We start from the raw sequence: 27,619 nt of genomic DNA on the forward strand, positions 1-27,619 counted from the left end.
AAAGTGACAGTGGTTGCATCCCAGTTTAATGGCAGATTCACTTTTGCAGGTGGATCACCAACATTTACATCATAACGTACATAAATGTCCCAAAAAAAAGAAAGAAAAAAAGAAAAACAGTTATTTTCCTTTTCAGCCAAAGAAAAAGTTGAATGTTGAGTGTGTAACAGTCCAAAGGTCCTCTTGGCATGTTTTAGTCCCATTTACAAAGACATCTGTAGTCATTGCAAAGAAAAGAAAATGTAATTACAACAATAATACTTCGATTTAAGTAAATACAAAGCTGGTAATAAATAGTAAAAGGAGCAAAGTGTGAACTGGCTTTTTTTGAGTTTCACATACAGACAAGTCAATGCAGGGATCTCCAAAATAATTTTAAGGACAACACAAAAAAATTATATCTAGAAGGAAAAAAAAAAAATCAGAAAATAAGAGGTTATAGTATTTTTTCCCTGCATGCTTGTATTTCTAAAAGGCGAATGCAGTTCAGTGCCGTTTATCCTTGGTCCCAATGTGAGTGCATGAAACCTGAACCTGAAGGCATGTAAGAGTTTGCTCCTCTGACCTGCTGTAAGCCTCTATCCCTGCAGTTATGTATTTATGGGGTTGGATTTAAGAGGGGCAACATGCACTCAATCACTTTATACAAACCATATATGCACCTTTTATCAAAACAGTACAGCAAATACAAAATTTATTGCATTTTATCGACAGCAGACAAAGAAGATGCACATCCTTTGCTAAAACTGTTGGAAATGTACTTTGAGAGCTAGTAAGAGGGCTGTGTTTTAAATGCAGTCTAAGATGTAGAAGGCTTGAGCGTTTTTCTTTTTTATCCTGTCAAAAAGTGGAAAACGACTCAAAGAATTAAATAAATCTGATTTTCAAAGACGTGTTGTCCTATGGAGCCTTTTCCCCAACATCAAAACAAAAACCATGGCATAACTGAAATGCATTTTCTCTCAGTGGCACTGAGCGTTGTCCCAAACACTGTTTTATAAACCAAAAACACTGGCTCTGAAGGTAGGTGGACTCACTTTTCAGTCAAACCATCCATAAATACTTTTCCCAAGTTTTTCAGATATTAGAGAGCTCTGATCATCAGCTCTATTAAAGGTGATGACAAAATGGTGTTTATTCACAGGCTGTCTGTGTGTGGTCGCTGCTGTTATCTCTGTTGCTCTCCAGACTGGGGGCTGTCCGCGCTGCTGTAAGGGGACAGAGAGGAAGCTACTGGCCCTGAAGCTTTTGCATCATCCCCTTCCTCCTTCTCAACCTCCATTTCCACCTCACCTTCTCCTCCCACATCTCCTCCTTCTGTTCTGAACACCTCCACTGATCCTCTCCCGTCCTCACTTGACTCCTCAGACGGGGAGAGAGCCTCTTCCCCTCCTCTGCCCTCGATTGTGCAGACGCCTCCCTCACTGGGACTGGAGCTCTCCCTGTCATCCTCCCCAGCGGTAGGCTCTCTGGCCTGGCTGTGGTGCTTAACGTTGTAGCGCTGGTTCTGGAAGAACTTGATGATTGTGTGTTTGGGCAGGTCTAGCTGGGCTGACAGGGTGTGGATCGCTTCCTGGTCCGGGTACAGTCCCACATCGCCAATGAAGCTCTGAAGGATTCCCAGGGCCTCCAGAGAAATCCTTGTCCGTGACCGGGCCTTCTTTGTTCCTCCACCTCCGAGGCCAGGGCTCACCCCGCGCTGAGGCCCATCTTCTGAGCTTTGCAGCGCTGGCGGGGGGATGGGCTGGGGTTCATCATGAATTGGGGATGGAGCCATTAGCGGTGGCAGGGGCTGCCTGTGGAGGGTCTGTTTAGAAAATAAAAAAGGTTGAGTCACGGCATTTAGAAGATTTGTGTCGCCTATTCTGCAATAGGCAAGAATAAAATAGAAAAAAAAACAAGACAATGGATCCGTCTCACCTTATTTAACAGAAATGTTTGCCTTTTCTTGATTTTCCATAGCAGTTCATTTAAAACTATGCCAAAAATGTACATTTAAAAAGCTGATTCAAGGGCAGCTCACCTCGGTCTGAGGCAGCTTAACACAAAGTTGACACTGTATGAAGTTAATAAGTGGCCCTTGAGTCATGATTGCTTTAATTTACTGTTAAATGTTATCACTTTTTAAAACTTCCTCGGTGTCCTGTACATATGAACAAATAAGACTCAAATCCTAACAAATGATATGTTATGTGGAGTAACTGTTCTCAAAATAAAAGGCAACACCACGTACATGCTGCAAATACATTTAATGAAAATGTATTTAGATTTTGCCAGTAATTGATATGTAGCTTGCAAAGAAGAGTAAAAAAAAAAAAAAGTAATATACATTTGTTTTTGTCTTCTCGCTATACACAGTGAAATCAAGCTAAAAACAGGAACAGATAAATTAACATATGTATGTGTGTTTTCATACATGAGTGAACTGAACAAGTGACACAGACTTCACAGAAACGGCCCGTTTGTCGGGTTTTTGCTAGCAGTTTTGCTGTAGATTTTAATAACTTTCAGTGTGTGAAAGTATCGCTGTTTTTATGAGGTTTTTTTTAAGACAGCTGCATCACATGTGCATTTCCTGCATTAGAAACTCAGTAGGATGTGACTGAAAGCAGTTAAAAAGGACATTTGATTATATTTTTGTTTTGCTTTGTGTCACTGAAGATGTTAGATGTGAAAGACAGGAGAAAAATATTTCAGCACTAAAAACACTTTCATCATTCCCTTTAGACATGTTTCTTATATGTAAAGCTACAAATATACAGCCTTTTGATGATTTGTGTAGGGGGCATATTTGCTTTGCCATCCATGCTGAAAAAGGTTGCACGTATTTGTCCATAAATAACTAAATCTCTTAAACTCTCAAGCTTTGAAAAATCAAAATCTATTACACACTATGGTTTGCTCTGTCGCAGTCTATTTGAAGATTACTCATTCTGTGTTCTCACACTCCTCATCGCCACGGGAGTAAGCGAACTGTTCGGCTCGTATTTCAGCTCGTGCCCCTCTGCAGACTCAAAGAAAATGTACTACAAGCGGAAGTGCGATCAACCGGCTTCCATCACCCGCCAACATGCACGCTAAACTCCCAAATTCATCACACAAACAAGCACGCTACTAGAGCTTATTAACAGGGTGGGGAGGCCTGCACACCCAAACACAGGAATCCAACACCATAAATCTGTGGTCCATCAAAATTAAAGGACCTAAATAAAGATAATGGCAATTCCTTTTTCTCTGCTTCAATAATTACAGGCTATGTTCTGAATAATATTGAGGTTAGGGCTAGACTGGAGAGCATTTTGGTTTTTGGGAGAGGGTGGGATGGAGGAGTGTTTAGCAGGAAATGTGTGGGCTGGTCATTTACCACTTCTATTTTCAATGACTTATGGGACACAAACATGACAAAGAGGAGGGCTGCTAAGAGGAGCAGGTGGTGGGATCAGACAGACGGAGGAGACAGAGGAAACTTTTTGACACAGCACAGCAAACGCTCATGCTGCTTTTCCCATTTTCTCACTCGTAAAAACACTTTGATTTGCGTCTTTTCTTACACATGGCTGCGCTGTGGTTGCGAGTGGCTGACTATTTTTAAATATCAGATTTTCACGCGTTTCTTTTGCTCCTCGGATTTTTAACCACATTTACCACTTCAGTGAAACACAAAACAAACTTTCCGATTCATCCTAGCGGTGCCAAACTCCGACCACTGACTGCATGTTTGTTACCTGCGGCTCTGAGATGTGCAGGACGGTGTGCAGCCTGTCGCTGTGCTGCTGTCTCGACTCTTCTTCATACACCTGATCTCGGTCGACTTGTGACAACGCCAGGAACCTCCTGATGGTACACAGGTTCTCCCACAATGTGCGGTTCTCAGGGCTTGGGCTCTCTTTCCATCTTAGCAGCTCACATAGCCAACCCTGAAGGAAGAAGAGAGGTTAGCTGTGTCTTTACTATCAAACAAATTAATGCAGCGCCCACTTGTTTGCAGGTGTAACTCAAAAGGAAAGCATTAAAACTACTCTAGCCTCGTGTACTGAGCATTTTCCAGACTGAGATCTGGAGGGTTTACCAAGGAATACTGGTGGTGGTGTTTACAGCAATTACAATGAAAGAAAAATAATTACTAACACGCTTCAGCAATTTGCAAAATCAATGGTGAAATAAATAAAGAATCTTTTAAATGTAACCACCTACACAAAAATGCTAAAAAGTAAGTGAACTACTTGAATTACAATGCAAATAAAACCCCAAACAAACTTTATCTAGAGGAGCTTAGTTAAAACTAGTTTACAACTTTCCAAAACTGAAGGCAGGTAGGTTTAATGATTTCCCTGTGAAGAAAATGCTCTGTTATGGCATGTAGGTGACTAATATGACATTTTAGGGCTACACACCAGGTGACTGTAACATTCGTTCTCATTTAGGAAGCAAAATGATTTCAGTCGCAGTGTCTGTACTTATATCCACCATACCTGAACCAAAGCTTAACGTATACATATCTATAAACCACTGTAGACACATATACACTGAATATATACTGCCAAGTCCTTATGTATATACAGTAAGCATCTATCCATCCCTTCTTTATCCCATAATTTATCCCAGCATGTTTGCGCTTTTTCATCATTGTACATATAAATATAAACGTACTATACAAGCTGCTTTTCCCCTATTGTTTGTTCTGTCACATACACCGAGACCCTGCATGTGCACATACTTGGTGAATAAAGCAGAGTCACTTTTTCTTCAATTTTACACATTTATTTATATTAATTTATACATGTGCGAACACGAGTGAATCAAAGTTTGTCCCAAAGAGTCGAAGGAAAAACCAGAAGGAAAGTCTGATATGAGTGGGGCCTGCAAATGAGTGCGCGCATGTGTGTGTGTGAAGATTGCATTATCTCTGCTAGGCTGACCCAGGATCTGCCACCAGCTGTTGTTTATACACAGCCTTCAGCCTGGAAATTAATGGTAATAATGTGATCATCCCTCCATCATCTTGTCTGTCTTCTCCTCCATCTTGCATCCTTCTGTTCGTCCTGTGTTCTCATCCTTTAGCGTTTCAGATTTAGCTTTTAAGCATCTCTCAGCGAGTCTCACACACCCAAACACACCAACTCTGTATTCATAATAAATGTAGTCTGTTGTCAGAAGATATTTAAACTGGTTTTAAAACCATAGCGTCCTCCATCTCCCTCCCTCCTTCCCCGTCTCCCCCTTCAGAAGCAGACTATGCTTTGATCTCGCCCTCGATCGCCCGCATTGTTTATCTGAGGATGGAGTCATGATGGTATGCCACAAGTGGGTAATCAGATACCGCACACGCCCTCGCACAAACACACAGTCACACACACGTCTACACTACACCCTCATCAGCTCCTTCAAACATTATCAACTCAGAAATTTTTACTCATGTTGAGACATTTTTATCTCAGGTTTGCACGTGTAACCCTCTATGTACATGCAAGTTTAGGCAGCCCACCTACAGCCCACACCCGTTCAGGCTAAGTTCACAGCAGCGGGCTGTGATTACAGGTTCAGATTTGAGTATAATTCGGTTGTGAAAATCAAAGAATCAAAACAACAAAAACAAGGACTGACCTGACTTTTATTAGCAGCCACCTTAGCGAACAGAGCCTGGGAGACCTTCGCCCTCTTCATCTCCTGCTGGATCTCCTCATAGATCCCTGATGTGATGTTTACCAGCGAGTCCAGCTTTATCTGCAGCTCCGGGCCAGGCATGCTGCATTTTGTCTACACAAGACCAAGAAACACAATCTGATGTCAATGAAAAATAAAGATATGTTGTAGTGAGTGACATAAGCTAGACTATAAGAGTGTAAGATTTTTCAAGTTTTAGTTGAAAAGAAATCTGCTAGCGCTTTATTTCATGTGCAGAGCTCGTATTTAAATGTGTGCATGTACCTGTGCGTGTCTGTGTGTGTTGGCACTGGAGATGTGGTTGGTGGAGTGGTTGTGGTTAGTGTTGGTACTCCTCTCCCTCTCCTCCTGGTAGATCCGGTCTCGCTCGCTCTCAGGCAGGTTAAGGAAGTTTTGCATGGCTTTCAGGTTGACCAGCAGAGACTGAGAGGCAGAGCGAGGATCCTCCTCCTTACGGAGGATTTCTGACAGCAAGCCCTGCAGACGCACACATTTAAATAGTCATTCTTAGCTTCTATGGAATGAAGTCTTTTATTATCATCTCCACATTTGCCTTAACTCCACGTTTACCTGTGTGCGGTTAAAGGCCACACGGGCAAACACGGCCTGGGAAACGCTGGCCCTCTTCAGCTCATTTCTGACCTGCTGGTAAATATCGGAGGACACTTCGGCCCCGGAGTTGAGGCTGGGCTCAGAAACAGCCCCGGAAATCTTGCAGCTCCGTGAGATAGGAGGATGGTTGAGGAACTGCTGGTTGACTCCCTGTGGGTGCTGGTGGGCAAGCAGGCGGCTAACAGCCAGCTGCTGGTTGATGAGGTGGGCCATCGCGAGCTGTTGACGTACAAGTTGAGGGGGGAGTTGGGGAGGCAGGAGCCCGCTGTGGCCCAGGAGAGGTGGAGCCTGTGGACGAAGTGGAGGACTGGGGTGATTCTGTCCACTAGGGTGAGGCAGGCCGTGAGGCTGGGTTGAGGTCTGAGTGTCCCCGAGGCCACTCTTAAGGGAATGAACTCCGGACCCACCCAAATGGGTGGGAGAGGGCAAGAGAGAGGGAGGACGATGGCTGAGGATGCTCAGGTCCAAATCCCGCTCCACTACGTCAACACACATATACAATATTGTGTTAATATATCTGGATTGAACATCCTGGTGTGGGGTTAAAGGTTAATATTTCTTAGACTGCTGGTATTCAGTTTGAAGTTTCAGACAAATCTCACACAGAAAACATGCAAAAACTCTGAGACGCTTCTTATTAGCGAGCATCATATGCAATGTAAGTGTCAGAAGTATTTAATTTTCATTCCACTAAAAACACATTAGACGATGGGCGTACCTTTTATATCCGACTTCTCCTGTGACGACCACATCTTTTCAATGTATTCACCTACAAAGACAATGAAAGCGAGAGGACCAAGACTGTTAGCAGTTTCTTCAGAAATAACCTAGTTTCTGCATACATGATTACCCACGTAGTTCAATGATGCTTTACTTATAAAAATGATCTACACTGTATCCAGTCCATTAACGGTTACTTCATGTTTCTCATCCCACTCTGACATCAGACAGTGTGAGCAAAAGTTAAATGGCTCAGGTTTTATCCAAGCCTCAGTAGTGACAGTAGAGGAGCTTGTGAGAGATCCTACAGGGATCCTTCCAGGAGTTCTTACAGCAGCGGTTCTCAAATTAGGTCATGGCACCCCCAGAGGTCCAGGACCCGGAGTCAAGAATACCACAAAACTTTGCTCCAAGTCACAAAACTGCACTGTATCATTTCAAAGTGTGAAAATCTCAACTATAATTCTAGTCTTCGGGGGACGATCTGATCACAACCTCGGCTGAAGTATGGCCTTATTTTCACTTACTGTCTCCATATTCACCAGATAAGATTATCAAATAAGTGAAGAATGTTTCCTCTGAACTCTTTTCTTTCTCTTCCCCTGGATTTTAACAGCCTCTCCACGTAAGTCTGCTTCTTGTTAGGCTTCCACTCCGGTTTGGCTGTGTGTCGCATTTTTGGTTATTAAGGGAATAAAAAGTTGCAGCAAGGTTTGGCAGGGCATCAGATTTTTACCTTGTGTGTGTGTAATAAGTATTATTCCTGTGTTTTGTTGGTGTGTGTGTGTGAGTTGGGGGGAGGGGGAGGGGAGGTTACTGCTGTTTCCCATTAGGAGTTAAGAGCATTTAGTTTTGTCATGTGTATTAAGGGTGACATTAATGTGAACCATGTGTGACAGTTCCTTCCTACTGAGAGCTGTCACTGACAGACGTCTCATGCAGCAGATTAGACACACAGAGGCTGGCACACGTGCTCAGACACATACAGGGGGTGGACAGAAGAATGGAAAAGCTTCATTAGAAAGGATCACAAAACGAAGGCATTAAGGCAGGTGAGTCATATTAACTTGAGATGTGACTAGCAATAAGTGTCAGTTCCTTCTTTTTTAAAAAAAGTGTCTGACAGTTTTTACCTTTATGAGTTTTCAAAGCAGCAGAAAGCAAATAAAGTATAAACAGCCGAACAGCTGGTGGCTGAGGTTCAGGAGAGTTGTTCAAAAAACTGTAAAAGTTTTTAACAAGGCAGGAGGGGGACACTTAACCGGGAGGTTACCAAAAGCCACACACCTAGACTCAAAATATAATCACTACATTGCAGCAACACCTGGCAGTGAGGACCAGAACTGTACATACACACAAGGATCCGGCACTCAAAAAACCCATGTGTGGCCACATTTCTGCTCACTGCTGCGTAAAAAATATCATTTTAGTCACCAGCTTTCCTTTGAAAAAAAAAACAAAAACAAAAAGATTGCAAGATGACCTCATTATCGTGTTCGTCATTTTTACTTGTTGTGGCAGGAAAAGCATGCGTGGAATCAACCCGGGAAAACAAACATCAGCTATTCTGATTTAACCTCTGGGGGAAACACCTTCATACTCACACCTAAAACCTGCTCTAATGTTAATGGTCAACAAAACTCTCCTGTTATTTGGGTTTCTATTAAATTCTATCGTATTTTATTAAATATATAGACTGTTACAATAACCAAAGCTCATATTAAAGATGGCTACATTTTCAAATAACGCAACCAATAAATGCAGAGATAGTTCCTATAAGGTACAGGTGTAGTTTCCACTTTTTGAAACTATCCTTATTTATATTTTTATTAAAGATAATTAAGGATATTTTCAACTCTGAGAGTCGAGGAACGAAAACAGAATTAACCGTTAAAGTTTAAATGACATGAAACTATGTCTGTTTCAGTCCGTTAACAACATCATTAGTTACATTTCTTTGAGACAAAAGTGTTCACTGTGGAAAATTACCACCCAGAGATTTTCACATCGTACAAAGTGGTTCCCTGACAAACTGTTATAATATTGATCCGATAACCAAAGACTCACGTAATGAGCTTCTTTACCACGGAGCAGGAAAAACACTAAGGTGACCTTTTTAAAAATCACACCAGCCTTTATCTTGTCTTAAACATTGCTCCACTTTAAAACAACAGCGTTAGTAAAACCAGGGGAATCATTTGGTAAATCATAAAGCCAATTTACAACCATAATGTCATCATTCATTTTTAAAAAGAATAATTAGGGACAAATTCATTCCTGCTTCAAACTGTAGCATTTCAGCCAGGGCCTTAGAAAGCATTCAGTTGTCATAATCTAAGTGAGGGCACACAAGCTGCAGCTAATTAACTACATTGTGGTCCCATTAGACTTTGCATGCTGTTGTCTCTGACAGCCAACAAATATATGCAACATTGTTCCATAATCAGAAAAATACTGACGAGTCTCCCACTGAGCACCTTCACTTTAGCACTTTAGGGCAGGAATATCTGTGCCCAGCTTGAGGCTAGTTTGCAGATATAGCTTGCTTAACAATGAAAGAAAGAAAAAAAGGAAACTGACTGCCTTAATTACACTCAGTTACCTGATAATGTGAGTAAGGCTTCAGAGTTACCTTTGATGCGTTTGTATCTCTTGTACCAGCGCCCAAACTCCTGGCACTTGGAGGTGGAGACGTTGGCATAGTAGGAACTGTTGACGATTGCTGAGATCATACTCTGACACAGAGACAATTTGACAAAATACATTAGTCATTCATGGGGTTAGCCAAAATTTTTGAACCATTAAGCAACAGCTTTGTCTTTCAGACTGATTAAAAATCTCAAGTCTCCGCAAATGACCAACAACTGGCCACTTATACCGAGCAAGAGATGCAAAAACGCCAGCAAAAGCTCAACATGGGAAACGCTGAGGATTAAAAGTCACATGAGTCAAGCTGCAAATGCACACCACCCACACACTTCCCCTAATCACTAATTACATCATGACTAAGTCTTATGTATAAATCACAAGTCGAAATGACACACTCTCGACTCTAATGACTGCAGGGTGTGTGTGAGCAGGATAATTGAGGTGTGCGTGTTTGCATCCTTTCCCATGGGATGGTACCAATATTTGTATGTGTGTGTGTGTGTGTGTGTGTGTGTGTGTGTGTGTGTGTGAGAGACTCAGATTACACATTGCACTAAGCGTGTGGTGAACTGATGATGAAACCATGTGCTTAGAGACAAATACATCTTGGCTATCAATAAGCGTGTGACAAAAACGGCAAAAAAAAAAAAAGAAAAAAAAAAAGGCAAAAGAAGGAATTTAAACTTTGTCCTTGTGTTCAGTTCATCACAACACATCATAAAGAAAATCTGAATATCAAGTTCATCACAACACATCATAAAGAAAATCTGAATATCAAGCAACCTGCAGGAACATCTAAATATGTCCTGCATGTGCTGATTATAGCTCACATTTGTGGCTTATGGGTGCTAAAACCTGAAGTATAAAGCATTTATTATCTGGGACTTAGCAAACTAATTATTTTGAATGTTCTGTTTACACCATCTAATGTGAGTAATATGCAGTGACTGAATGGATTACCTAAAAATCATAAAAACATTCAGCTTATTCAGAGAAAGAGCGACTCGAGTCTGATTTGGACCCATGACGCAGTGAAACTCCTGCTGAGCTTGAACTCTGCCTGGACAGCGTTATGAAGCTGTTACCTGGGAGAGAGGACACTCCTTTGCCAGAGCGCTCTGGTTGGTCTCTCTAAGCAGCTCTTTGAGGGCGTTTCTCACGGTGGCGTGGGTCCACTGGTCTGATGGCAGCTCCTCCAGCCGGGCAAAGCTACATGGAAATGACAAAACTTTTCTGTTCACTCTTTCAAGAGCAATGCTGATTACAGAAAGAAACAAACAGGAATCTGATGTAATCCAAGCATTTAGAAGACAAGACTAGTTTTGACCCTTGTTTTCTGCAGTCACTGGTTGTAAGAGGCTTTCCTCTTGCATTTTGCCCGTTCCAAAGTAATCTCTTGTATAAATTATACCTGCTGCACATATATGATGAATAACGTAATGCATTAAAATGTATATAGTGCATTCTAATGCTTAGAATATGATTCTATTCAAGTGTATTTATTCTGTAACTCTTAAAAGTCGCCACTATAATGAGTGGATAAGTAAAACTGTACTTTTGGGCTCCCAGTGAAACCAGAGCTGCTGGCCTGTGTGCACAGTGTATACATATGGTCATCTCCATATGTCCACCAAGCACACGCAGCAGATACACACACTGCAGTTCTGTTACTGCAAAGTGCCCCAAAACTCTGCAAAATGAAATTAGATGAACAAAATCAAGTCAGCTGGTGTGCCTGGTACTTATTTTGAGGGGATGCTTCACCATGGATGCAAAAAAAAAAAAATAGCTGGATTCCTATTTACAATCTGCAATACACAATGCTGACCTGTGCAGTAGGATCCGCAGTGTGACCATGTGGTAAACATCCAGCAGCATGTCCGCTACCGTGGCCTCCGGAGCATCTGTTAGGTAGTGGATGGGCATCGGCTTCCACCGGCCCACTTTAATGATCCCTGATGACACACACACAGACCAATCACTGTTTAAAAGTTACCATGTTAAACTGTTTTGTTCCCGTCAATATATTAAAAACAGCTCAATCTGTTTGTGCTTTTTGACCTGTTGGTTAAACTCGTGGTGAATCTTTGAGCATCATCATGATTTGAACATTCCCCTGGCCTTCATACGGCCGTGACTGGAAGTGCAAATCTAAACAGACCTAATCACATTAGGATCTTCTAAATCAAACACAGACCCTGTCTAGTCTTAGCCTGCCAGCCTCAGTTGTGTGTGTGTGTGTGTTGCATGAGGATGCTGGTGATAGGGGCAAAGAACAAAGTGTGTTCTCTTTGGCCTCCACAGTTGATTAATGAGAGGAGAAATGTAAAATCAGCTCAACATTAGGTCTGGAGCTGAGAATGGGCGCGCTGTTTTGATGTTCATGCTCCAAATAAACACTGTGAGGTCATTGCTCTCTTGTCTAACAGAATATCTTCTGATAACTGGCAGTTTTTACGTTTCCTAGATCTGCCACGTCTTTAAAACTATTGATACCTTCACATGTGGTCAACTACTCACTGAGATGCTACTTTAACCTTTTAAAACTCTCACTTGAAGTGAATAAAGCTTAAATTACTGCTGAGAGGCAGATGTTTGGGCTTTATCCTTGTACCAATCTGCAGTCTTCCCTAGAGCCCAAACAATACCTCATATCAGTGTATCTGTCTACATGTCAGGCGCAGAGTAAGATTTTGCACTACATATTTTGGAAGAGGGCTCGACTTCCTCCACACAGACCCAAAAACAAATCTTTTTTTTGTTGTTAGAGCAAAAGGATGTTTATCAGAGATTTAGCTTAAATATTAAACACAATTTTCTGTCATCTTTTCATATGACTCTGCAAGCTCTAAAAGATGAGTACTGGATTCTTGATGGACGTCACGTCATACACTATTAAACATACCTGCATGCACACCAGTGCATTTCTCCCTGCATTTTTTCCGCACAGACACACATCACAGTACTGTATCCAACAAAATCACAACTTTGTAGGTGGGATAAGATTACGAATACAGACATTTTTTGACAATGCAACAACAAGATAACACAAAAATGGTAACTAACTGAAGATGACTAACAGACTGATGACCAAAAAGCAGCACACATGGAATAAAACAAAAGGCCGTTTTAGTCATTTTCATCTAATTATCAAGCAAGGAAAAGTTTTATGGAGAAAAAAAATAGACACCTAAAGGAGCTACGTGTTCCACAAGGAGCAATTTGGGAGATTCAGAGGTACCGTAAAATTTTATTTTAAGCATTTTAAAAATAAGTGGGTCCCGACATAATCTATGTTAAGTGCAGTTTCCTTCTTAAAATAAAGTTTGGGTTGTTTAAAGGGATCCACTAGTGGTTTAAACACCTTAAAAATAGTCATTTTTCAGTTTGTAATATCAGTGAATGTTTCCAAAAACTTGACCTTAAGTTAAATTTAGTTGGACTATTTCTCAGCAGTGCACCTAAGCCCACGTTACAACCCGAGCCTTAACCATATATTCCAAATAAGAAATAGCTGCTTTTTAATTAGCCATAATGTGCAAGTTAATTAAAGAAAAAAAAAGCCCTGTGCCATTCAGTGAAGAGTTTAAAAATACTCATCCAGTCAAAGTTATGCAAGATGCAATTCAATCGCAGAAGAGACTCTGTATAATTTTGGTCGTGACCACACTCGGGGGAAAAATGCATGACTCCAGCCAAAAATTATTTATTTGAAAAGAAAAGGCTTATTTCTCAGAACAAAACCTAGCTATTTGGGACAGGCGAGGGGGGTCGTAGGGCGTCGGCCACATGGTTAGAGTACCCTGTGTTTATGGGACACACCAGGAATTTCAAACTGCCCAGCTCTGTGAGAGTGAGTGCGTCTCTCTCTGTGTGTGAATGCAGTTGAACTGGATGCTGCTTGCTCTCCTGTTTTGATCTCTGAATTTTGGTGCTGGTCTGGGGTTTTCAGACATAGATTTATTGTTCAGTTTAACCGCCACGCAGCCAGGTGGGTGTAGTGAATCACTGAAAATACTTTCTTGGTAAATACTGCTCCTGTGACTGTCCCTGAGTTTTGCGACATCAGTACTCACTGTACCGATGTGGAAAACCCCCACTCAGTAATATTTCATTCAGCTGCTGCTGGATTAATTACTCAAATAACTAACAGGGCGGTAATAATGAGTAAGGCATGAGGCTTCCCATCAGCGTGTAATAACAGAGAAGTTTACAAACGCATGTTTCTCACATCTGAAGAGGCTTCAAGTTATTCAACATCCGATCATGTTTTTTAATTTGTATTTAAAAGATCTGGCATGACTACAGTTTGGCTTTGTTTTAACTGCTCTGCTGTCCGGGTGGCATTTAAGGGGAAGTTAAAGCCCTGAAGATGCTCACAGTAGATCCCCTCGTGTCTTGGATGTTCTTAGAGGAGCAGTAAGTCTTTCAGATTTAGAGGCGTCAGTTTTATGTGGATAAACTTTACTGATTTTAAATTGTAAGTCAGGGCTGCAGTTTGCCTGCTATTCGTTGTCATGTCATCTATGAGATTTCTTAAATATATATAGTGGCAAATTGCAAAAACTGTCACCTAAAGGTGTTTTATATATTGTACTATTCTTAGTTAGTGTATTGTCTGTCTTGTCTTAATGTTGGTTTAAAATGGAGCACTGTAACAAAAATAATTTCCCCCAGGGATTAATAAAGTATTCTGATTCTGATTCTGATATCGTAAGGTAATGACCCTACAATAATAGAAAACAATAATAGCAAACCCCAACAACCTATGAGCAAGTACTTGGAGACAGTGAGAAGGAAGAAGCCTCCAGCAGAACCAGGCTGAGGGAGCAGCAGCCATGTGCAGTGATTGGTTGTGGGTGAGAGGAGACAGACAGAACAAAATAACTATGGATTAAATTTAGCTCCCTAAACTGACAGGTTTAGGGAAAGCAGGTTAAAGCAAGTTTAGGGAGAAATGTCTAAAGACATTTAGAAATGCATTTTATAAACCCAGGTATGACCTTAACCCTCTCAGGCTCAAATTAAACTTTTTGTTGCTAATGCACAACCAAGTCCTGCAGTGGTACTTCTGAGTAAAAAAAACTCATAAAATATGTATGTGGGGTAATCAGGTTGTTAGTTTTTAACTGTTGCAAATCTGCAACGCCTGCCTTGAGAGGGTTAAATTTGAACACCTGTCTGCACCTCTGGATCACTTCTAGTGCAACTGCAACTTTTAGATTATGTCCCAGTCAGCTTGACTTTGAGGCTACGTCCACACGTACACGGGTATTTTTGAAAATGGAGATTTTCCGTTTTAAAAAATAATCCCGTCCACACATAAAGGCAGAAATGAAGGAAAACGCTGCTATGAACATGCCAAAGCAGCAGGTGGCGCTAGATTCCTAACCGTGCAGAAATGTTGGCCAATCAGAAGTCTAGAAGCCTCGGTGGGAAAAAGTAAACAAAGCTGGGGCATAGAAGCAGAACCGAGTCGTATGTGTGGAGGGACAGTAACTGTGTGTATATGTAAGCATTTAAACACTGCAGAGAGTAGAATTAACAGTAACAGTATTGTAGAAATTCATTTCACCGAAACAATAACGTGGCGCACAGTGTGACGTCAAAAAAGGCGCACACCTTTGACGCTGCGTTTTCTCCGTTTTTCTCGTCCACACGTAAATGCAAAAACTGAGTTTTCGAAAATATCCACCTTTTGCAGGCGTTTTTAGAAATCTCTGTTTTCAGTGACCGAAAACGCCGTTTACGTGTGGACAAAAGGTGCAAACGCATAGAAAAATCTGCGTTTTCAAAAATACCAACCAGTACCAGTACGTGTGGACGTTGCCTGAGATCGTGAATCAAGTTTTCTACTCCAACATCTTGAGGGATCCGAGGGTGAACATTTGGTACAAACCACCTGAACTGTGACACACGAGACTGTTTGCAGTACCCACCATATAATTTTTGGCTACACCAACATTATCTGTGCACACCACCTGTCCTGCTTTACAGATTTGGCTCTCAGTGACTTCATCCTTAATCCAACAAATGAAAATCTAGTTGACGAGTCACTGTTTCGAGGAGCTCCCGTACTCCTTGCAGACCAAGAAGCAGTCAGTATGGGACTTCCAGAGAAGACTAAAAATACTAGCAGTGTCAGGAGATGTGCCCAAATAGACAGGGCAATGAGCCAAATTTAAAAATCAGTTATGTTTCATTTTCAAGGACAGAGTTAAGTTTAAATGTCCTTCATAGTGAGTAACATCTGAATCATCTGAAAACCACATGAATTTACCTTTTCAGACCTACCCACACTCACTGCTTACCTCGTGCCTGCACAGCTGAGTTATGCGAGTATCCAAGAGCAACCAGTGCCGTCTCTACCAGCTGTGTGAACAGGACATCTTTACGAACCAACACAAACTCGGCGTGGCGGTCACTACGCCCCTCACAGTTCCCTGCCATTCCCATGTCTGCATGCTCCACCACACAGTAGACCGGGATCATCAAACCTGGCGCAACAAGACAGAGAGGGAGAAAGTTATAGCGCTAATGTGTAGCTCACCCACTTCCCAGGTCCTCGCATTTAACGAGAAATCGCAGGTCAGGCCTCACTAGCGTTTCACAGTGTTTCCCTCTACCCCACCTGTTAATGTGTTTTTATCTGAGCAGGGGAGAAGATTTCCATGATATGCACGACAAACAGAATATTACAAGATTCAGCACTTTACAGGTGAAAGGTAGAAAATAAATCTTTTCAGGATTTCCCATCCCGGGCCTTTCTGTTGCTGTGGGTCTAGCAGTTAAGGTGTGGGAGAGTTTACCCTTTCAGCAATTGCTCAAATGCTTGAGCACTCCCCTCTCGCACCCTCCCTCTTATCAATTAGGAGATATTCTTACTCTGTTAAATGGTGACAGAGAAAATGTCTTTTTTGCTGTAACACGATGTATCATTATAGTCAAGAAAACAACTGTTACTCGTCTTATAAAAGGTCTACAATTATTTGTATAATACGTAGATAACAAAAATAATACATTTTCAAACATGTTAAGTCCTCCCTGTTGGGCTAAGGATATGTGGACATATTTAAGATTTAATGCTACATTACTGACTGGAAATTCATCCCAGGGAGTAAAACAAACTTGATGTTATAAATTACTTTCTCCAGGGATTCCTCCAGAAGTTGAAGCTCACAGCCACAGTTCAACAAATTTGTCTGCTCAGTATTTAGTGCGTCAGCGCTTCTGCACTATAGCAGCTCGGTGGTCTCATTGTGTTACACTGGGCAGCTGCCAGTGTCAGTATAAGTCAGTGCAAGATTGTACAACTGTATTTGTGTTTGAACCACATATTAAAAGCCACAAGGGTTAAGACTTGTTTCCAGAACCGCTATTAAACTGCTGCATGTAGCGCTCAGGAGCGATGCCACGACTCTAGCGGTGAAAACGATTCCTATGCATCAGTCTGAACTTGTTATCGGATAAGTGCTTAGAGATCCTCAAAGCACAGAACCACTCACACCCATCCAGTCCACTCGTCTGTCCCACAGGAGCTGCTAATTAACAAGTCATCAATCCTTCTCCCCCAGTGTGCGGAGCAGTGACAGATCAGCCGGAGCCAAACCGCAGCAGCATCAGGCACGCTATCAGCCAATAACCAGACCGCTGAGTGGAAGGGTGGAGGGAGGTAACACAGCAGCGTGTGTGTGTGTTTGGGTGTGCGTGTATGTTCCGCTACAGTGTTTGTGTGATGATGCATGATGATGTTTTCAACTGCATGAGAGAATAATGGGCATCTATGACTGAGTGTTTTCTGTACCTTCTGCTCTGTAACACTATCCCTGAGCCGACGTTGCACAAACTCTCTATAAAGCTCTTTACAATGTGTTTCTTTTCCTGCCAGCTGGAGAAACTTGGGTTCAGTCTCTTTCTCAAAGCCATGCCCGCGATTGTGATGTGATTAGCAGACAACCTGCTTTGCCAGCAGAGCCACGGCTGTGTCTTTTAGCCATTATACCCAATCATTACAGCATACGAATGAGCTAGAAAGTAGTATGCAGTGATAATTTTACTACATATATCCTCTTTGATTAAGGCTGGGACAGCCTCAGAACAAAGCAGTTTTTACACAGTATCAAGCCTGCTGGATGTTCATATGCTCAGTACACTGATGTGGAGCGGAAAACACGCCGTAGACAAGATATCATAAAGATTTAGACTGACATACATTTTTAAACAACCTCCTGTCAAAGGTATTTCATGCCGAGCTCACCTTCAAAAATGGACTCATTCATTTGTCACCTGTCCAGTTGCATGAAGTAAAAAATAAATAAAAATAATTAAACATGTATGATCACTAACCAAGCAGCAATACCAAATATTCTGATTTGAGGTTAATAAAATTGATGTAAATACATTTATAATAATGAAATGAATAAAACTGGAAGTGAGCACTTAAGAGATTCTTTATCTTCCCTTTACACTGCTGAATTTAATTTAAGGATAAAAGTCATTTTAAATGAGGCAGTTGTGGCAGGACTGCTGGGTGTCTTTCATTGTCTGACCGTTTAGACCAAGTTGGCTCAAGTGTAGCATTTTACTGTGTGTTTATGGCATAGAGAGAATTTGGGGAGACTGATAGAACTTCCTTAGAGAATGCAATACAGAGTTGGAGCCACTAAATGTTTATTAACTCCTTTCACTGCCTGTTGACAGCTTTAAACACTAAAATGACTTTTATTAAAACAAACATGTACACCTTTAACGAGCTATCCTGTTAACAACGCACCTCCAAGTGGTCTCAGCGGTGTGCAGTTCTGTCGGGTTCGTGGGTTTGTTGGGCTGCCATTGACCTCCATACGGCTCAGCTTGCACTGAAGACCACCGCTGGAAGTGGGACTTTCCCCTTTCTCCCCCATCTCCTCTGGGCTGGCGCTGTCCTGACGGCTGGGGCTCTCCGCTCCCCCCCCTGCGTTTCCACGCTGCTCCATCCTCTTGCAAACTCCAGGAGGAACACACAGCATAGCCTGTGAAGCTGGAAAAACACAAGAGCTTTGCTTTAGCATAATTGAATCTACAGCGATTAACAACTACAACATGAATTAGTCAGTAACAGCTCTACAGCAGTGAGGCCGAAATGAACAACCTAGAGATAAGAGACACATGGGTGGATTATGAAATACAACAAGTCTTTGTATGAACTCACCAGTCTGGAGTTAGGTTAAAAAAAAAATACAACAGAAGCTACTTTTGGCTGAACCCTTATTCACCAACAGTCCCCACAGCAGGTAGTGCCACATGTTTGACTTTACTACACATCCTTCCTGACACAATCCCACAGGTATTTGTGCATCCTCCCAGGATCTAACCAGGGAGCTTTCATTTAGTAGGTGAATGCATAAACTACACCATGAGGAGGAAGAACCTCATCAAAAAACTGCAAATCACAGATCCTTGAAACAACGAGTCAGTAACAGTGATGTTACAGTAATTGTCCTCGACAGCTTCTCCTGAGAATTAGCCAAACTTTGCAGCCTTCAAAGAAAGTGGGCCAGCTTTCATTTCATTACACATTCAGGTGGTCCAGAGATCTACCATATGCAGAAATAGCTTGCACTGTCATCTTTTCCAGTGTTTTCTTCACGATGGAAAGAAAAACCCACAGCACTAAAATAAAACAATCGTAAAAAACAAAAATAACACACGATATAGTTGATCTACAGCGTGCAGATCAACTATATCATCTTTCTTATTTTACCATTGTTGACAGTGTAGAGCCATTACAGACCGTTTCATCAACCACTCTGGCTTTGTTCCTTCCCTGCCCAGTCAATCCAGCTAACACATTTTTTTCTCTTATTTACACAGAAGTGAGGCAGGGACGACCACAACAGACTAAACACAGACCCGTTTATTATCCGCTGTTTAGGCTCACAGGAGTACACAACAGGTTATAATGAAAGACGTGAAGGTGCTTAAAGCACATATGAATACAGTGATAGTGCACACTGTATACTGTGGATGCAAATAAGCAGAACTGTACTTTATAAAAATAGTATGCTACGCAGTAGTAATTTTCAAATGCCTACATTTACTCTCTTCTTAACTTCAAATCGCTCGAGCCTCTTCTAAGCAACAACAAGAGCTTAAACTGCACACTGCTGCAGAACACATCACTATATGCTAATGAGGTCATCTTTTGCAATACTATGCGAACGTGCTTGACTTTTATTCCCGTCTTTTCAGTCTGCGTCTAAAAAACATCAAGATATTAAATAAATATTAAAATAAAAAGTCTGTTTTGCTTTCATTAATATGCTAAAATATGCAGCCGCTTTCTCCAATATACAGTCCGATTAGCTTATTTACCTGGAGTTCCTGTGGTGCGACTATGACGTTCCTGTCACTCTGCTACCAGAGGATAAAATTATAGCAAATAATATTCAAGATGAGATGCCCACTTTTGCTTCGAGGTAGACCCAGTATCAACTGTTATGCGCACGATTAAATAACACGGACAGCATGTGAGACAACATGACAGGGAAGGACACGATAGAGGAAACCAGGAGAGGACGGAGTACATCACAGCACACAGCATGAAATCACAAGACGTGACACTGTGCGACCTAAGGGGAGGTTACAATACTATATAGTGTTTTATAACTCTGAGTGACAAGATGAGGTGAAGTTAACACAACAAAGGAAGTAACTGCTGTCGCACTTTACACATTTTTGTACAGATTTAAAAGAATTTGCATGTTTACCTTTGAGGGTGAACTGTTACGTTTGAACCAGGTGACCCGTTTCTACTACTTTTGATAAGCAAGTTAGATGAGTTTAACAACCGTAAGACATCAATGGGCTATCAATATACTCATGTACAACTTAGACTAAACGACAATTAACACACTTCCTGGCAATCACTTCAATAGACGGCACTGCAACTGGTCACATGAGATCATATCATAAGAAAGAAAGAAAGCAAAGAAGGCCCAAAGCAACACGATGATGTGACTGAAAGCACTTAAACTGCAAATCCGTCCTCATGGGTTCCTAATCTTGCACAAAGCATTCAAACAATTATTGCTGAGGCTCATTAAAAAAAAAAAAAAAAGTGTGTACACTCTAGATTTATGGCACATGGTAACAAACAACTGATTGTTAACAAAGAAGAATGAGAAACATCCTGTTTACACATATTTCTGTATACTATAAAAAGGTTTATCTGCACTGTTGTGCTGTCAGAAACAACAGTCCTCTTATATTTACATTTGCTGAAGCTTCATGAGTAATAAGCTGAGAGCCTGAATCCAACTTACGCCGTTAAATAGACTCGGCGCTGCTCAATTGTGCTCACAGCTTTGTATTTTTCCTCACGCTGTGTGGTTTTCAGTGGTATGGCCGTAAAGTCGGCAGTGACACGCGAGTCTGCGCCAAATGTGACACATTATTATAATAAAACTCACATGCAAAATTAATAGCTGCCATTAAAAGAGTTTGGCCAACACAAACGAGGAAAAAATAAATAAAAGAATCACAACGTATGGAGCACAATGAGGCCCCTCCACACTGGACCAGGAAACAGAAGACAAAGTCCTGAATGTTTCAACGGTCCTGTAAACGGATTCCTCGTCTTTGCATTTGCTGAACTTCACTTGGGCAAGCGCCCTAGATCTATTAACATCAGCATCTCATTTCTATTGTCTGATGCCTTCTAAGGCTTCAAGTAGTACAACTATGTCTCTCTGTTCACATCATGTGAAATGACACATGCAAGTGTTCCTCGAGTGTTTCGACATCAAAAACGGCCAAACTTTCAGCTCTCACACGGGACAGTTTAAGCTTGGTTTTCTCCTGCCTTTTGATTTGATTCGATGTAAATAAAAAAGAAATACTCTGGTTTTGTTTAATATACATCCTCTCACAGCATGTTAACACTCAGCTGTCTGGTTCAGCTCCATCAAAAGTTTATACGTGCTCGCATGTCTGCAAGCAGAAGCTGCAAACACTGAGCGCAATCAGTTATCCTGGTTCATGCTTGGAGTCTGCCTGTGTAGCTGGTATATTGTAATGTAGTTATTGTAGCGTAGTATCTGCACATTTGAGCTGAAGGTCACGCTGTCACACACTCACAGACAGTATAACACTGCCGTCAATGTGACAACACTGGAATACATTTTACATACAGTTATTCACACACTCACTAAAACATACAACACTACAGGATCTAGTAGGAGCTTGCACAAATGACCCCAGTGCCAGACCAAGCAGAAGCACCCTCCTCACACCTGGTCCTGGAAAGGCTCAGCTATGCTTGAGACACTCAGTGTTGAACTCAGGTTCTCATCGTGAACCCTGTGGAGAAAACCCAGACCGTGCTCTTTGCACCCGTGCTCTTTAGTGAGAACAGTCAAATGTCAGTCTAATAAACACAAAATAAAACCCTCACGCCTTAACTTCTCCGATCCAATTCTTCACAATCTTTATTTTTCCAGTACATCCAGTGTTACTCGACATTAGACCTTTTTTTTTTTTAATGAATTCTGATTTTATTGCATGTAAACTTAAAACAACAAAGTGCTCTCTCTCCCTCTCAATTTGAGTTTGGTCTGCTTTTAATAAGACATTTTTTTAATATTTGGGGTAATGGATTATAATCAGCCCCTTTCCCTCGTTCACATTTTCTCCACTAACCAGAGCAGCATTTAAGTCATTAATGAGGAGACATAAAATGTGGGAAGAAAAAAGTAAATGGCTTTGAGGTTTGAAAAAAAATGTAATGTGGACATGGAGGCATCACGGCGAAGCACACAGGATGTGAAAGGAATCAGTTTAGATTTAAACACAATTTTTAAGACTTTTTTGAATAATGTTTTGGTTCGCTATGCTTTTAAAACACTGCTATCTGATCAGCGCTGGCAGGGAGTAAAGAAATATTCTCTATATGCTGAAAACTATGCTCTCACTGTTTATTAACTTACCAAAAAAGCATTTTTCAAACTAGTAACTTGATACGACGCCACCATTTGACCCTACGTCATCCTGCTCTGCTACATGTGCTGCCACACAGCGCTCACAGTACTGTGAATTGTGTGAACACATTCTGCTGTGTATGAGAAACCAGAAGCTCATAGTGATAAACATCGGCCATCCTAGTCATCAAACACAGTTACTGCAATGAATTCAATTATAAAGTGTCAGAAAATAGAATAAAAAGATGCCTAACATTTATTTTCCCTGCAGATTTATTTTCTCTTGATGAACCCTTTACTTCAGCTCGCATTGTGACCCATAGACCATAGTTTATACATTCGGGTTATGACTGGACTAATTTTTTCCTTCTATATTTTACACGTGTCAGAGTGTAAAATCGAGCAGTTCATCCAAAGAAAGCAAACTCTTAACCTACCATGTATCCATATTGGATATAAGACCCTTGGAAAAATTGGCTCCATTGAACGTTGAGGCAAAAAAGGAGGGGGACAGTTCCTAAATTCTTCATCGAATGCATATGTAAAAACAACTCTGGCCTCATGCTGTAATACCTGTTTGATTTTAAATGCAATGTGCCGGGATACAGATGTGTGTGGGTGCACGCCATGTGGCGAGGCCCAGCAATTTATTCAGTAAAGAATTGCTGTCAGTTGTTTAAAGATTCCTGGTGCAGGCCCAAAAAGACTCTTATTTTGAAGGTAAACTTTGATTATGGCCTATAAGTTTATAAGAAAAGCTCCATTTTAAATTTTACACCACATCAGTGTGGCTGAGAGGCCTTTATTGACTTAATCGATCACTTCTGTACATAAAGAATACGGCATATTCCAGCCCCACTGTGACTACACATTCTTGAGCTCGCTGTATGATTATGCTGAACCACGTGAATATATTTTAAAGACAGGCACCGACTAGAGTCTCACATATTTCAGAGCTGTAACTGAAACAGCATTTTACTACTCTGATGTTTTAAATTCATATCAAAAACAGAGGGAGTAAGATGTAGTTAGCTTTTGTACACTGCTTTTTGGAGTAAAGTATCTTTTACTCACTCATACACACATTAAAACTACTTCAAGCAACACAGTCGGTGGGAGTACAGCTCAGAGACCACACACTCTCAGCACGCACTCTTTACTAGCGCACATGGAGGCCAAATGTACAGTCACACTCAGTAGCCTTCGACCGACAAATCATGTAGAAACACACGGAAAACCTCCAGCAGACTCTAATTTAGGGAGTGTGCGTAAAAGCAGAGCTTAAAGGGCCTTTAACTGCTTTTTAATGAATTAAACTGTGAATTCTAAGAGTAGGGGTACTGGATTGAAACCTGATGGCCCAGGAGATTAAAACCAAGCTGAGTTGTATTTAGCTGAAATGATTGGGGTCTGGTGACACCTAAATGTTTGTGGCGAGGGTCTTAACGACCTCAAGATGCTTTCGGGATCTATATTCTAAATATGTAGACAGACAAGAGTTAAAATCTGCATATCCAATAATCTCATCATGTAAACACACCGCTTCAATCAGAAGATGAACTCTTGACCAGAGTAGTGTAATAATGCTATAGATTCAACGTAATTCATTGCAAGCACATTTAATACCTATAGCATGTGAGCCGTACAGGACGACAACTTGTGATTGTCCCACCGAGATAAACTAAACTATGAGGATTATGCAACTATGGTTAATAGTTATTAGCAGCAAAACCACATTAAAAAGAAAGTTTACATCTCACCAGGAGCCTCTAACATGGCTCAAACATATAGTTTCCAATCGCTGCTTGCTCACTTAGAGAATAAGGAACAGATCATACTAAGGGATGTTGTTCTTGGAGAAAAAAAAAAAGAGATGAGAAGCTTTTTTAGAAAACCACACAGTGACTCTGTTCTGTAGAGGGGAAATGCTGGTCTGGAAGCTCTCAGTATTTGTATGTATCCCACTTAAATAAAAACCTCCTTTAAGTGGAAAATCATTTTCCCGTTAACACAAACTCCCTATTTAAAAAAAACAAAACAAAAACAACAACAACAACAAAAGTTTTACTTTGCCTTTCTTCCTGTACAGTGAAATTTTCACACTGAGGGCATTTTAGCCAATTATTTCTTAAAGTCCACTATCTAACACGTATACTAGCGAATACATATTATTATTAAATACTTTATAACACATTTCGTTCCCCACACGCCTTATGTTGCCATACTTAATATGACATATTTGCCTCTAAAAGCCTCCTGTCAGCTACTGTAGCTTGTTTCAGCAGAACCCCTCCTCTCTTCTCTCAAAATCTCATAAATAACAGCTATTTATGAATAATTATTAATAAATTTGCAGCATTTTAAATACTGGCTAACTCATCATTAATTCGGCATACATATCCACATTATTACTTACTCTACTGTCGTCTGAAGTTACAACTTACACCCATAGGAACAGCAGCAGCTATTAGCAGCTCTGAAAAGAAGAAGAAAAAAGCAGGTTTTTCTCTGTGGCAGGAGGGCAAACACAGCTGCAGCTAATAAAATTAGGCTAATAATGGCTCCGTTTGATTCAGGTGTGCTAAATGAACCACTACTGACAATATACGCCAGTGAACACCGACAGAAACGGCGCTATTGTTAACGCTCAGCGGCACAGTGAATCAAACGGTGCTGGAGTTATTAATTTTATTAGCTGCAGCTGTGTTTAACCAAAGGCGCCTACGTGAAAGAGGTCAGCTAAACAAAAGGATATTAAAATAATTGACGGCTTGCCAAAGTGAAGAGAGGAATATTCGGTTTTTAGAGAAAAAGCATGTTCATTTAAGATTTTTTTTTTTAATTCAAGAGAGGGCATCTTTTGCCTGTTGGCAAAGGCCTCCGGCTAATACACGTGTTAATTAAGTGGGGCTTTAATTAAGCTAACCCTTTGCATTGACAGTGAGGGAGTGTTTGTGGTGTGGTTTATTAGTTTTTACCATTTTAAAATAATATGGAGGTCATAAAAGAAATATTTTATACCAAGAATAGGCCACTTTGTTTAAATGAATCCATGTTCATTTCTTTCCAGCTTTTCTTAGAAATCACTGACAGTCACCCATCATCTGTATTTAATAGTGGTGAGAAAATGCAAAGCTGCTTCAAACTTCAAAGCACAGAAAACTGAAGGAAGAATTATTAGAAGTTAGTGGTCCCAAAACTATTCAAAAAGGAAGGATGTGTCCAGCTTACAGAGGGATAGATAGAGGGTTTGGAGGTGAACTTCCTTCACACAAGTGTTTAGCAGTTATTATGGCACCATAAAAATAAACGAGTGTTATAAATAAACTGTTTAAAAAATAGTAAAACGCATCATAGACATGTATTTACTATGCAAAGCAAATGTGCCAAAGAGAAGGGTGGTATTGATACATGATAAGAGAAACAACAATTTTCCAATGTGAGCCTAAAATACAGGATCAAAAACTAAAGCTGTTAAATAACTACATTAGGCTTAAAACTGTACTTTAAGTCTTCAGAATATTCCCCAAGCTAAAACCAATTAATATCTCCTTGTAACATGATTGTGAGGGATGTTAGTGTTTACTTTATTGTAATAACAATTGACAGTTTAAAGAGAAACTACCATGACTTCTGTCAGCCTGGCACCTGCTTACTTACATATAAATATGTGAGTTTGGTGCTATATTGTCCTCAAGCATGAGTCAAAACTGCCATAAAACTTCAGTCTGTAAGCTCTTTGGGTTTAATATGTCATTAATAATTTGTAACAACTGCTTAACTTTTGGTAACATCTAAAAGCATCATTTCAACTTCTACCCATTTAAGCTTGCCAAAGTTTTATGTCTGCTTACTCGAATATGAATAACTCACTTTTCAAGAAGTCACTGTGTGCGCTTGGGAATAAACTCCATCCATTGGTGAAAACAAGTGAATCCAGCCTGAGAGAATAGGAATTTTCCACCGCTTTCCCTTCCTGGCGACAAATGGCACGACAGTGGACCGAGCAAGGAGATCTAAAGACAAGGAGTGATGAGGACAGACTGCTGCTGGCGGGCTGAGTAAAGAGCAGTAAAATGACACATGCAAAGAGAGTGAGAGAGAGGGGAGAGTGCAGGAGGCAGGGAGGGAAAGAAAGGGGAGGGAGGAAGGTCTGGGAGGGAAACTCAGAGACAGAATGACATTAAATCAGAAAGAAAATACAGTAGTCACATTTATTACTGCCCACAGATCACAGTTTTAGCCTCAAGTAATGTAAAGCAAATACAAGTGCAAAGAAATGGACAAAGCTGTGCAGGTAAAATAAGCCACTTCTTTGTTCTCGAAAGCTGCAAACTAAAATGAATAATGTGATCATGTTAGTCATTAATTCATAATCCAGATGTGGCGATAGCAGAGAACAGGAGGACGGGGAGGAAAAAGTGGAAACAGGATGATGGCAGAAAAAGGTGATTAATGTCAGAAGTTCATCTTGGAAGCAATGTCAGAAATCGTGCGGCTCATAAATAGAAGTAGATGCGATGGAGATAGAGATCTATAAATGAAAGACACAGAGATGATTCCTTCATATATGATAGGCTTAAAAGTCCTGTCTTTGTCTTTATGTCTCTTTAACCCACAATTCTGTTCTTCTATACTACACAGAGTTTTCCATGCTTTGGTGTTAGATAGACGAGCAAAACGCTTCAGCGAAGCTTTAAAGAAATGGTCACATGATGCACTAAACTGATGGAAAGCTAGGCCTTTTTATGAAGCGGGCAATTCAAAATTCAGCGGAGAATACTGGTGTCCAGCCGTCTTCCTGTGTTTTTCTCACAGTGTAAAAACAAGTCGTTTTCTTGAGTTTGTGGTCCCTGATTATAAAAACCCGGGACAGCTTCACGGGGAGCTTGCTGTACTCTGTGTGTAACATGTTAATGCTATTGGATTATAGCTTATTGTGTTTCCATTGTCTTTACAAGATGATAAATGGGGAATATTATCTCCCTTGCTTTTAAGGAAAGCAATAAAACCCTGGA

At 40.8% G+C, this 27,619-nt stretch overlaps 1 protein-coding gene across 2 annotated transcripts; it reads right to left on the reverse strand.

Moving 5' to 3' along the window:
• On the reverse strand, positions 1 to 26,694 carry LOC102305568 (DNA-binding protein SATB2). Of its 2 annotated transcripts, XM_042214401.1 has the most exons (13): positions 26,475 to 26,694; positions 25,018 to 25,077; positions 18,419 to 18,664; positions 15,957 to 16,142; positions 11,474 to 11,600; positions 10,731 to 10,854; positions 9,629 to 9,731; positions 6,995 to 7,045; positions 6,235 to 6,755; positions 5,929 to 6,141; positions 5,605 to 5,757; positions 3,726 to 3,917; positions 1 to 1,807 (listed from the first exon to the last, which is right to left on the reverse strand). In XM_042214401.1, exons 3-13 carry the CDS (start codon positions 18,651 to 18,653, stop codon positions 1,169 to 1,171), a joined length of 2,544 nt encoding a protein of 847 aa, XP_042070335.1. In that variant the 5' UTR covers positions 18,654 to 18,664; positions 25,018 to 25,077; positions 26,475 to 26,694; the 3' UTR covers positions 1 to 1,168. The 2 variants fall into 2 exon arrangements, with proteins under 2 accessions (XP_042070335.1, XP_005948410.1); XM_005948348.3 differs by lacking the exon at positions 25,018 to 25,077 and having other exon boundaries at positions 26,475 to 26,693.
• Positions 26,695 to 27,619: the final 925 nt, after the last annotated feature.

Source organism: Haplochromis burtoni, unplaced genomic scaffold (genome assembly GCF_018398535.1).
Source record: "Haplochromis burtoni strain Fernald_Lab_line unplaced genomic scaffold, NCSU_Asbu1 Contig_560, whole genome shotgun sequence".
NCBI lineage: Eukaryota > Metazoa > Chordata > Actinopteri > Cichliformes > Cichlidae > Haplochromis > Haplochromis burtoni.

Excerpts from the sequence above, each read along its gene's own strand:
- LOC102305568 (XM_042214401.1), bottom strand. The coding sequence starts at position 18,653 with ATGCTGTGTGTTCCTCCTGGAGTTTGCAAGAGGATGGAGCAGCGTGGA. Across the intron at positions 16,143-18,418 it reads ACCGCTGAGACCACTTGGAG|GTTTGATGATCCCGGTCTAC; the intron begins GTGCGTTGTTAA and ends TTGTTGCGCCAG. Across the intron at positions 9,732-10,730 it reads AGGAGTGTCCTCTCTCCCAG|AGTATGATCTCAGCAATCGT; the intron begins GTAACAGCTTCA and ends TCTCTGTGTCAG.